At 47.6% G+C, this 12,459-nt stretch overlaps 1 protein-coding gene across 1 annotated transcript in view; it reads left to right on the top strand.

Moving 5' to 3' along the window:
• The first annotated feature begins 593 nt into the window (after positions 1 to 593).
• Positions 594 to 12,459, top strand: part of PLCD1 (phospholipase C delta 1) — a 300,096-nt gene continuing 288,230 nt past the window's right edge. Inside the window, exon 1 of the mRNA XM_086940887.1 lies at positions 594 to 1,142. Within this exon, the coding sequence (XP_086797013.1) occupies positions 1,109 to 1,142 (34 nt within the window). The 5' untranslated portion in view covers positions 594 to 1,108. The remainder of the gene's footprint in view (positions 1,143 to 12,459) is intronic.

The raw sequence follows: 12,459 nt of genomic DNA on the forward strand, positions 1-12,459 counted from the left end.
CCATCCAGCAAGAGACTGGTAAAAGGGTGGTAATAGAGGCCCATCCGCCTCCAGAACGGCCGCTTAGGCCCCCCCACTGCGCCGATGGCGGCATCTGAACTGCACAAACACAGCGCAAATCGGACACCACGCTGGCCAAAAAAGCGCCCCACAGCGGCAACTCGTACACCGGCCCATTGTTTGGGCTGCGGTGTCTGATGCCCCATGGCCAGCTCTGGGGTGTGTCCGATTTCTAATGATTCTAAGCGGCCTACTTGGCCTTCAGTTGTTTCTCTTGAGGGGGTGATGGTGCCAAGTGGCACAGCTTCTTTCCAGGTCACTGGTCGCCCTGCTTATTGGAGGGGCCGATGCGGGATAGTGGGGCTTCCCCTGGACTGTGACCCTGGCACGGGAGTATAGTTGGAGCAGTGCCCCCGTTCTGCCCCCGGTGCTCTGGAGCCAAGCTCCTGTCGAGACCGAGAGGCTGCGAGCTGAGTTCCAGAGCAGGGTGGATCCCCGCAGCCCGAGGGCGGCGAGGAGGAGCCTGGTGCTGCAATCACAGCCTGACACAGGCCCGAGCTATGCTCGAGCATCCAGCCCGACAGGACGATCCTGACAGAGAGGACCCCACCCTCCGGCGAGCGCAGCAGAGACCACGGGATCCCAGAATCCACCCTTGCTGGCAGTGCAGCAGGATCCGGGGACCGGCTCCTCCTAAGGAATCTGAGGACCGACAGCTCCCCTGTGCAGCTCCCCGCTGCGCTGCCCGTCCTGTCTGCATAAAAGCACTGCATCTCAGAGCGCGCAGAGCCACCTGTGCGTCACAGGGGGTCAAGCTTTCCCATCCCCCATAGCAGACGCCCGCGGCATGTAGGGACGAACGCCCCTTTATTCAAATACCCGCTGGAAACCAAGGACGGACACTGCCCCCTGTTGGCAAGTATCTGCATTAAAGACGGGGCAGCCCAGGAGACCACAGGCGGACTAGACACCGGCCGGTCCTGTGGCGAGGAGGAAAGAGGAGTGATTGCGTCTGGACTGGTCAAGCAGAAACTCTAAAGTAACTGAAGTCGTTTTGGAGCATCCGGGCTTGTTTTTACCAATTCTTCATTACTTCCCGAGGCTGATCATGGTATCCAGAGGCTACATGGCTGACATTAAAAGTAAGTGTGTTTTTCCCACGGTTACTACGCGTTTCCTAACAGATGATCGAGGTACGGAGATTTCTGGCGCCAGACGGAGGCTTAGCTGGCGGTGCAGTAGAAGCGGCCCCCAAAGCAAGGGTGCAATACAGGCCCCTACTGCTGGGGGGAGACAAACCTTCAGGGGACCCTAAACCCTTCACGCGGTCTCTATTCAGCCTAAGACCGATGCACACCTGTGTGATATGAGACGGAGGGGCCCCTCTTCACATCCGGGGGGTGGGGGTTTGACACTGGCCCAAAGCACCCCAATTATAGCGGCTCTGCACTACCAAACCAGAGAATGGGATCATCCCCCTTGCTTGCCCGAGGTCCCATTGCACCCACCTTACCCCACTGCCACTGGAGTTTTTACACAGATGACAAACTCAGACACTTCAAGATGTCCCAGGTTAGAAGTTAGTTGCACCTTATGCTGTGTTTTCTATGCATTGTTTCTTCTCTAGTTTTGCTTTTGACATTATAAATGCTCACCGAGTAAATACATGGTAGTTGTTCCTTCCTTTTGAACGATGCTAGCATTTCGGATACATTCAGAAATAGGCACTGCCTTTTTGAATTCTCTGGATTTCTATCAGTGGTGCAACCCAGAGTCGGATTGGGAACACAAATAGTCCCGCCCCCCCCCCCCCCCCCATAAAAAGTGGCCCCCACTTGCGGATTGTAACCTTGTGTAAATAATTACTTTGTTAGTATTTGGCGAGTTTTGTGAGATCATTGTGGGAAATAAAGCCTTTTATAGCCTGCAGTGCCAGGAACATTGTATAGGAATGAAAACTCTAGTGCATCTCAGCCACTGGTCAACTGATGCTCACCCGTAGGTCCATGGGCCTCCCCTTGCACCTGCTCAACCTCATATTACAATCAAATGAAAACCCTCAGTTTACAGGCTATGCCTTCCTACCAATCGGCTTCTGCAGCACCGCCACTTGCATTCTTCCTTAAACCATTTATTTAAAAGGTCGGACCATTTATTAGGAAAAACATGGTTTGAAGGGGTTCACACACAGGCTAAAGAAGTCAGAGCAGCCATTGCAGGTGGGGTGGGAAGATTATTGTCCCAGGCCCTGGCGCACTGTACAGGCTGCAGCAATGCTAGCTTGCCCCCCTGAACAAAAGCAGAATGCCCTCAATGCCCCCACCACCTCCCTTGCGAGATGAGCGTGAACTTTTCTGCTCAGAAGCAGCATCTCCTGAGGAGAAGCCTCCCTGTCACGCCTCAAGGCCAGGGTAAGAGGAGGCACATACATGCTCAGCCTGCTGGGGCTGGACCATTGGCAATCTATATGTGGCAATGGGCCGGCAGACTGAATGGCAATGCCATGGGCCGATCGACAGTCTGTGCTAGCTGGGTCTGGTGGCTCAGTGGACTAAAGCAGCTGCTGCTGGGGCCTGTGTTTGACCTCATGGTCACAGGTTCAACTCTTGGCGGGTCCTCTCAGCCTTTCATCCATTTGAGGTCGATAAAATGAGTACCATTGAGTTGGGTAACAATAAACATCTGTTATTCAGCGCCAGGACACCTTTGGGTAATCATGTGCTTTACAAATACACCTGTTATGTTTTGCTAGGATGTGGAGGGGCTGCTGCAGCTCAGGGGGAAAACAAGAGCCCACATCTAGCCTCGGCCAGAGGGCATCGCCAGTGTGTCATGAGCCCTAGAGCAAAGAAGGAGATGAGAGCCCTGGCTGCTGTTTGAACTGTGAAATGCAGCAATCTGCAGGCTCAGTGGTCCCTCTGGGCCCTGGTGCTTTTGCACCTGCTGCACCAATGGAATCTACGCCCCTGGTTTCTATTCTTCCAGATAGAAGGGCAATTAGACCATTTACTTCCCAGAGCAGAGCCATACAAACCTATTCTATCATTATTTGTTCAGTGGACCATTCACAAACCATGACACCAAGGAGGGAAGCCGGGGGTAGCTTCTGGGAACTTTCGCTTGCCCTCTGCTACCCCTTGAACCAGCTTTGCTACCTCTGTTCTCAGGGGCCCTGAAGGCAGCGACAGTAACACACAGTAAACCGGTCTTTCAGAGCACCATCCATTTTATGTAATTCCTCCCTTCTTAACTTGTCCACTGCAATTTACAAGCTGTTGACAGCTAAGGGTGGGGCAAAGGGTCAACCAATTGTTGCTACCAGGTGTCAATGGAGGCGCGGTGTCACTCCTGCTTCAAATGACATCTAAGTGAATGGGTGTCCACAATGAAAGGTGCTGTTGCTCATATTGTGTGCACAGGCAGTCCAGAAATTCTAAGCTAGGCTAAAGGGAATGGAGAATGAGAAGGAGTGCTTGGTTTGCATGGGAAGGTTTGCTTCTGTAGGAAGAGCTGCTGACACAATAATCTGGGTGTGTAGCACAGTGGTCACAGGCTTGGTTCCCAGCAGGGCAGTTTCACACTTTTCATCCATTTAAGCCTGATAAAAAATGAGCACCACTGATTGGTGTAACATTTTCTTATGACAGTGCTTTGAAACTACAGAGTATGTATGAGGCGCTATGTAGAAAGCAACATTGCTGTTAAGCTGCACATATATGTGGTTTAAAGTCCGGTGATTGAAGGCATTGAAGCGCCTTGTGAACATCTAGCAAGCTACTCCATGGAGCCCAGAATGAGTTTGTAGTGTTAGTTGTAAATGTTGTAATTAGTGGTATATACTATGCAACATTATTAGGTATACTGAATAGTTGCATGCAGGTTCTGCTCTAGAGGAAAATTAGTTAGTTGCTGTTATGGAAGCAGATGCTTTAGTTGTGCACCCATCTGCATTTCTAATTGTGTCTCTGTGATTAAAGTGAATGGAGGAGGGGTGTACTGTTCTGTTGCTTGGTTGTCCTACTACACTTTGTTATTGGCAGTAGTTGTTAGAGACTGCTGTTTCACGTATTTAGTGTTATGCCTATGTAGGCTGGGTCAGTGAGTCTGGTGAAGAGCCCATGAGAATTTAGGTCCTAATTATGATACCGGTCGGCCGTCCCGCCGTCCCATTGGGCAGGAGACCATCCGACAAGGAGTTGGAGGTCCCACTGCCCTATTACGATGAGACCGCCAGTACGGCGGTCTGAAAGTACTTTTTTCTACTGCGGAATGTGCTGCAGCTAAGGAAAAGGGCCTCAGCACAAGCTGCAGTAGAAAAAAGCACTTTGTACACATCCATGCACAGTGTACCGGCCACCATGTGGACAAAAGGTATGTCTGGGTAAGATACGCAAACATGACAGACATTATGGGTTACCTGTCATTACCATGGGAACAACTTGGGACCTGGCACACCCTGCATGGATGTGTGGGGGGTGGGGCACTAAATGTGCCCCCTCCCTCCAAGGTCACTTAGCAGTGGCTTATCGAAGAGATAGGATTTCGACCGCCGCCCAGAGGAGATCATGGATCCTGTCGGAGGCAGAAGTCTTTCCCCCCGACTGCTGCAGTCTGGCCGTCTGCATTGTAATGCGGCGGTCGGACCGATGGCTTGTATGTCAGTGGGACGCCACCGTCAGCCTGTCAATGGCGGTCTCACCGGCATCGTAATTAGTCCCTTAATTTGGAGAGTCAAACAGTATAGGAGAGAAGGAGACATGGATTCAGTTAGTAGCTGCATGAATTAAGCCTATAGTATCAATCATGTACATGTGGGTGATGGCTCACATGCTGTGTCGTGTCAAATAGTACAAGAAGATGTTTTTACCATGGCCATTTAACTATTAACTTTACATTTCTCATTACAAGTATGGGCTTAAAGCTGCCATTGGCTCAAGACCCTGGACTAGGGCAGGGCCGGACTGGCTACAGGGCGTTTTGGCATGCTGCCGAGCTGGGGGCTGATTTCGTTGATGGGGATCTGCGTGTGCTGAACAACATTTGTTTGGCTTTGTTTATTACGAAGCACACACAGGTCTCAATCAACTAAATTAGCCCCCACCACAGTGACATCAGCCCCCAGCTTGGCAGCATGCCAAAACGATCGGTAGCCAGTCCGGCCCTGGACTAGGGACAACATTACTTACACCATGAGCCACATTACAGCCTAGCAATGACGATGCCACAATGCCCCCGCCATGTTTGGACGGCTAGCCCCGGGATGGCAGACCCGCATTCCTACACTGTGCGCCTCTGGTTGCTCTGTGCCTGCTTAGAATGAATCCTCTCTGTTTACCAATAATGAGTTGTTGTGTCTATCATCTGATGACTCTCAGATTACCAGACTTCTGTGGACTCTGAAGAAACAGGCCGTGTACCCCTCTAACCTGCCTTCAGGCCCATTCCTAATGCTCCTCCTGGGGCCTCAATTGGGGGACCTAGCCTCTTCCAGCACAGCTCTACCAGCACAGCCCAGGCTGCAGACTGTGGTCCGCACTCACGCAGGACCAGCACCATCTACCTGCACAGACAGCGGTAGAGGTGCAGCAACTTCTCCCCATGGTCACACTTGTCCCAGTCCCAGGTCTCTGATCGTATCCTTGAAGGCAACATCACCTTTGGGGTCTTCCTAAAACCCCTGGAGCCAGGGGCATCTATGTGTCCTATCAGATCACGGTCATCCAAGGTCACACGTTAAGGGCACAATTGGGAAGGTTAGGCCAACTAAGCAGCCAGTTCGAAACCACAGGAGTTTTAATACAGAAATCACCAAATGGATGCTACAAAATACTAAAACGCGACCACCTCCCTCTCCCCGCCAAACCTGCTATGAAAACCAGGACTAGACAGTTCAAGGTAAGGGGTATATTGCAGGCAGCTCTATTTAAATATATAAAAAACAATTGGCCTGTTAAGAGAGTGAAAATGATTCTAGAAAATAGGAGCCCTCGAAATGAGACTGTGCTGTGTACCTTTTCTGTTAAACAGCTGCATTGTGAATAATTGGGATATAGTCACAGGAATTCCTAATTTCTGCTCCATGGGATTTTCAACATAATTTAGCGTTTATTGCACTTGCCATATATTCCTACATATATCTGCTGCATAATTTACAGATAAAAACAAACATATTTGTAGGTAAAACATCAAAAGGTACGTTAAAAAGCACTATGTGTGGCACTGTGCAGCGACAGACCCTTTGCCAACATTAACTAGTCACAATTCACACGCTGATTGAACTGGTATTAATAAAAGCCATTTTTTCCAGACCGTATTATACAGTGTGTTAGAATAACAAAAAATGAACATAAAGCATTGTGGAATACAGCATCCTTTACCTATACTTTCTGCTTAATTTAGTGAACCGTGTGACACATAACTAATCTTACATCGGTGCATTTTTCAATTTGCCCAGGGTATAGTATATAAAATCAAGTGAAAGTATATTTTTTTAATGATAAAGTGTTATTATAATTCACTTAATAGGATTCACATCTGTGTTATATGACTAGGTGTTCGTTACTTAACTGAATGTTGATAACTGTAGCAACCCCATGTGTGGAGCATCTTTTAACTTTTTAACACTTCCACAGAATGTGCAGGGATGGAACACCGCGGTACTAAGGGGTCCATTAGGATGGCGGCGGTCGTTAATCGGGACCGCCTGCCATAAGGGCGATGGTCCCGCGGGGGTATTAGGATGCGTCCGCCACTGTGGCGGGCGCATCATGTATTTTTAGCATTGTGGCGGGCGGTGCTCTCAGCACCGCCCGCCACAATGCTAAAAATGCACTTTTACATTTGCATAAACAAAGCGGCAGGCACCGCGCGGTGCCTGCCACTTTGTTTATGCAAATGCAGGGGGGTACCACAGGTACCAACCGTGTGCACCCCCCACCGCTCCTTCACTCTGGGGGCCCGCAGGGGGCCACCAGAGTGAAGAACGCATGCCTTTCCCTGGCGGCGAGGCAACTCCCTAAGCCCATTGTAATATGGCTGGCGGTGTCTAATAGACACCGCCACTATATTAATCCTTTTCCGCCCCGGCCGCAAGGCGACCGGGGCGAAAAGCGGCGGGCGGTCTTTCCGTCCTCCGAGGTCCTCCCCGCCATACTAATATGGCTGGGGAATTCGTATGCGGATGTCGGGCGGATTGCCCCTGACAGGCTGGCGGTAGCCACAGCCAGCCTGGCGGGGGCAATCCGCCCGACATCCTAATGGGCCCCTAAGTGTCCATTTTCTTCTCATTTATGACACTAGTGAACCCGCTCGGCCTGTCAATGCTGGTTTCCTCTCTTGAATCCTCTTGTCTCGCGGCTCCTCTGGAACTTCTGACCGGCTCAAGTTCGGCTTGATTGACCTTCTGTTTCATCTCAGGTGAAAAGAGGTGAAGAATTTTTTTGTTCTTTCTCTAGAGTTCTATATAGCTCGAACTTGACTCAAAGGTATCATAGTGCTTTACATGAGCACCAGTTGCGTTACAGAGGGACACGTTCATTTTGGTAGGTACTGGGAGTTTAAGTGATTTGCCCAGAGTCACACGATGCTGAGCGCCTCTGCCGAGACTCAAACCCGGTTCCCCAGCTTCGAAGTCGACCACCATAGCCATTAGGCCCAGGGCCGGACTGGTAACCAAAACCAGCCCTGGCAAAGTACTCGGAAATATAACTATACCCAGATTCAAGTAGCATTGATTCCATTCCCCAAAAGAAACAGAGGTCTATTAAGAGTGCCATGTACTTCCTGATGGGGCTGATAATACAGTTACCAGTCTCATTGGGATTTAGAAGGTTGCATTAAATACCAGGATCGTGTGCTGTTAACTCAAAGATGTTGGTCTAAAGCAATCAACATCTCTTGGTGAAATATAAGGAAGTCTAAAGACTAACCAGGGTATTCAGGACCTGTAATTACTTAAGGAATACTTAGGGTCCCACATGTAAAATCCGACAACTCAGCCCTCAAAGTTACAGATGCCCGTGATATCTGTAACCATGGGAGAGTGTGAGAGACGGTTTAAGGGGTGAGGGCACGAGACTTAATGAAGCCGGCACTATGGTTCCCATGGTGAGTCCCTGGTATAACTCCGACTCTTAGTGGCCAGTTGCCTATTACCAGCGCTTCTGTATATAAGCCACTCTTTGATCTAGGTATGTAGGTTCTTCTTTTGACTTTGAGTAGCTCTGTGTAACTCCACAGTGGAAAGAGTGAACCACAGGCCAAAAAGCTGTCTGTGTGTCTCCCCTAAAGGAGAAAGGATCATACACCAAGGCTGAAGAAAAGTCATGCTGTTGATAAAAACTGAAGGGGAAGGAGAAGGAATGACATAAGTAGTGAATATCGCAGGTAGCATGTCAATGGGACAGAATGTCATGACAAGAATACCAAGGAACAAAATACCTAAAGGTAAGCTTGTATATATTTTCTATATGTAACTTCACATATACATACCTTGGTGATATAGATATCTTCAAGGTATGTAGACATGGAGTTAAGAATAGTAAATCCTTACTACCCTCTGTGCACTTACCTCTTTGATGTTTTGTCCTTCAATTTTCTTGTAACAATAGTCTGTCTCGTCGATATCCTGCCTTCGATATTTCATAGTACGATCTGATGGAATACGTTGGGTGCTTAGACCTTCATTTGATCTTCACCAGAACTAAGGGCTCAATAGTTGACTGATACTGAGGAGTAGCCAAAATCATAGAGTGTCACTCAGTCCAGCACAAGACCAAAAAGCAGAATTCAACAACGACAGTGCTGAGTCTGTATCCGAAACCTCACCCATGAAGCAGATCCATTCTACTCTAGCATGAGTGTGACAAGGAGGGAAGAGCTAAAGTAGACCTTTGCGTGACTGCTACTTCTCAGCATGTCTTTGGAAGATGCTCTTCTGTTCCCATGGCCACCGTCTCCCTGCTTTTTTGTCGTCCACTGTCCTACCTGGTTAATCTCCTGCTTAGCCATCTGCTGAACGCGAACGTCTGCTGTTACAGTGTCCTGATTCCGATTACACACCCTCCCTGAACTATCACCATCAGTGGACCTCCTGTGCTGAACAAGTGTCTATACAAGCCTTTGTAGACTGAGTTTGTACAGCGCATACCTAGATGAAAGGCAAGAGAGCACTGTGCCAGGTCAAAGGCAGAACACAGTCAAAAGGTGATTGTAAGTTAAGCTAGATTCAAAGAGCAAGTGTAGACTGTTTGTCGTATTGCGTTGTTCTTTAAAGAGGTGCGCCTTCAGCTCGTTAATACTTTGGAGTGGGGTTGAGGGCAGTCTTGATGGATAAAGGGATGTTGTTCCAGATCCTGAGTGCATAAATAGAGAAGGACCCATTCCTTTTTTTTTTGCACTTTTTCATCTCCACTCTGATGATGTCCGGGCTGTGGGTATGCCAGTAGCCCCCGGGGATGGTGAGCTTGCTGCCAGATAGATGGGCTGATAGTCACGGATGATGGCTTTGTAATGATGAAGCTGATTTTGAAGGTGGTGCAGGCTGGTGAGGGGAGTCAGTGGAGGTGCATCAGGGTGGTGGTGGTGGTGTGGAATGTGGATCTACTTCTTCAGGCCCTTGATAAGACTTGCTGTAGTTTGTAGGTTGCCCATAATATAGGCCAGTGTGGATAACAGGAGGCTCAGAGCAGGGCTTTGCCCCCATCCAGATGAAGGAGTATGAGGGCTTAGGCAGAAATGCTGAATTCACTTTCTGGGTGATATGGTTCACTTTCTTCATTCTTTGTTATATGTTCCTTAAAGGTGAGGTCAGTGTTCGGAATCAGTCTGAGAAACTTGACAAATAGTGAAAAGTTGTGTTTGAATACATCCAGTTTAATGTTGTTAAGACAGCTTTGGACTAGGTGCTGCTTGATTTTCTTGGCAAAAAGTGGACATTCTCTCTTGGTGGGTCTGAGCTTGCTTTGGGTCCTTGACATCCTGATCTGGATGGAGTGCTGGTTTTGTTTGAGGTATTGGATGCCTGGACAGGAGGAGACTTTCAAGGACTGTGCAGTTGCTACAATCACATTATTTTGCTAGGCCCATTTGACTTGGACACATCCCTGTGACCTAAATTGGCCTATGACCATATCTGATGAAGAACCCTCTCGTAGACGGAGACTCCTGTGCAGTCCAACGCTTGCCACATAAATCTCTTTGAGACATGCAAGCTTGAGGCAACTCTTCCTCTGATCTGGGAACTGGACACAGAGTGATTAGCCCTCACTGCCATTGAACCCACAAGTGCCACAATCTTTTATGAGAATGCGACATAAATAGGCATTCTTCCTCCAGAAACAGTCAGTACAGATGTCTTGTTTAACAGTATTGCTATTTCTTTTTCTGTTCCATTTCCCTTAAAGAATAAGTACTTAGTGATAGAACTGGCTGGACAGACTCAGTTTCATGAGCTTTTTATATGCACTGCATGTAAGTTTCATCTCAACCCCAAGATTCAATAACATACCTTGACAAATATGCTTTGCTTGCTCCTGAAAGTCTAAAAAGGAGGCACTTGGCAAATAAGTGAGCTCGCAGCTGTATCCTGTGGTTCCAGGGACAACGTGCAATACCTGTGATAAGATCTGCCCAATTGCCCCTGAGCACAATAGTCTCTGGAAGACTGGACTGGCAGTGGGTTTCCATCAGGTAGTATTGCATCAAGTAGTAAGTCCATATGGATGTCTGGTACTTCTCTGCATCTAGCTGTAACTTTTGAAAGGAATCCTGTAGTGCAAGGAAATATGTGTCCACAAAATATGTAATGAGGCTTTTGCCATTCATTCTGCATTCCAGGACCTTAGAGAGATAGTCAAGATATTCCTTGTTGATTTGGAACATCCTCATTACGTAAGGGTGGGCATACTTTGCCTCTACCCATAGTTTTCTGTCCTATGAGCAGACATCATGATAAGCACACCAATATTATTCTCCTGAGAAGGACTTTCATAGACTGCAGAAAGCAATCATCAGTAAGAGTGTTAGCTCAATTACATGTGGTCTCTCCAAGAAATGAAAAGTAACCCTCAAAAACCTTTGAAAATCTGCTCTGTCTTCCTTTGAGTGACTGAACGTAGTCTCTGAGTCTGATGCGCTATAATGGATTTGGGCATTTTGCCAAGAAATCTTTTGAAATTGTGCCAAGCAATCCATTTTATTTTACAGTACAGTTATCCGGTTATATTGGCTAAAAGACCGTAGATTTGTACACAGCTATGAAGAGAAATTCCTAACAGGGGGAGGAGGTGAAAATTGAGTCCAAGCAGGTTGAAAAAATCTTTCAGGGTGAAACCCTTGGCGGAAGAGGTGGGACTTCAGGTGTTTTGTGAAATGATGTGATGTTGAGCTTGTGGTGAAGAGGCAAAGGAAGAGAGTTCCAAAGGAGGGGGGCTACCTTAATGGTGTAGTGACCTGTCACTGGATAGGAGGTTTGTGCGACAGTGCTGGGAGGCCGCCCTTAAGCATCTGGTCAGAAATCATGGCTTTTGTTTTCGGTTGATGCACTCCAATGTTTTCTTGCTGCATTCTACCAGGATTCAATTTAGAAACAGGATGCTGATCTCCAAATAGAGTAGATGGTGCCCCTCTTTGATTCAATGAAGGTTTCTTTTGTATTTACCTAACATATTCTATGCAAACCACTTTCAATTCACACTATTAGCCAGTGCTTAATGTTTAGAGTTTTAACCAATCCATTGCCACTTTCAACGCGCCAACTGGAATAAGGATTATTTATTGCAATGCAGGAGCGACAAATCCGATGCATGCCAAGGAACTCTTGAATCTTTATACAGATAAACGCGCCCCTGTTATTCTGAGCCACCTCAGACCGAGCTGTTCTCCTATGAAAATATCTTTGAGGAAAGCCTTGATTTTAGTGACCATGGCCTACCCAACAAATAGTATGCCTCTTCTCTTCATACCAAAAAAAAGGAAACATCTTTTGGTGGTGAATTGGTTCAGTGTAGTGGAAGGGCCATAATGAATAGAACAGCCACAGGAAGCTACATAGATAGTTGCTGGTGGTATCTCTTTATGAAGAACCGGTTTTCGGTGTAGGATTCTTTTTATTTAGAGTGGTGCTAAGTTGGCAGCAGCTGGCAATGGCATATCCAGCTGCAGCCTCTCTTCAAAAGTGCTCTGTGCCGAAACATATATCCCCAACTTTATACACCTACTACACTGCCTGCCTACTTCATCATCTCCACTATATTCTGGGATATTAAATCGTCAAAGGTAATTAATAATAACAACATGTAATGGTAATAGCTTAAAAATAAACATGGGCGACTTAATTCAATACATTTTCAGAGAAAGAGAGGGCGACACAACCACTACCCTAAGATAATGAAAAGCTCAGTGGGTGCGATATATAGTTGTCGGGGGATGTAGTGGCACGCGATAAAATAATATATAGTC

The sequence above is a fragment of the Lissotriton vulgaris genome, chromosome 10, assembly GCF_964263255.1.
Source record: "Lissotriton vulgaris chromosome 10, aLisVul1.2, whole genome shotgun sequence".
NCBI lineage: Eukaryota > Metazoa > Chordata > Amphibia > Caudata > Salamandridae > Lissotriton > Lissotriton vulgaris.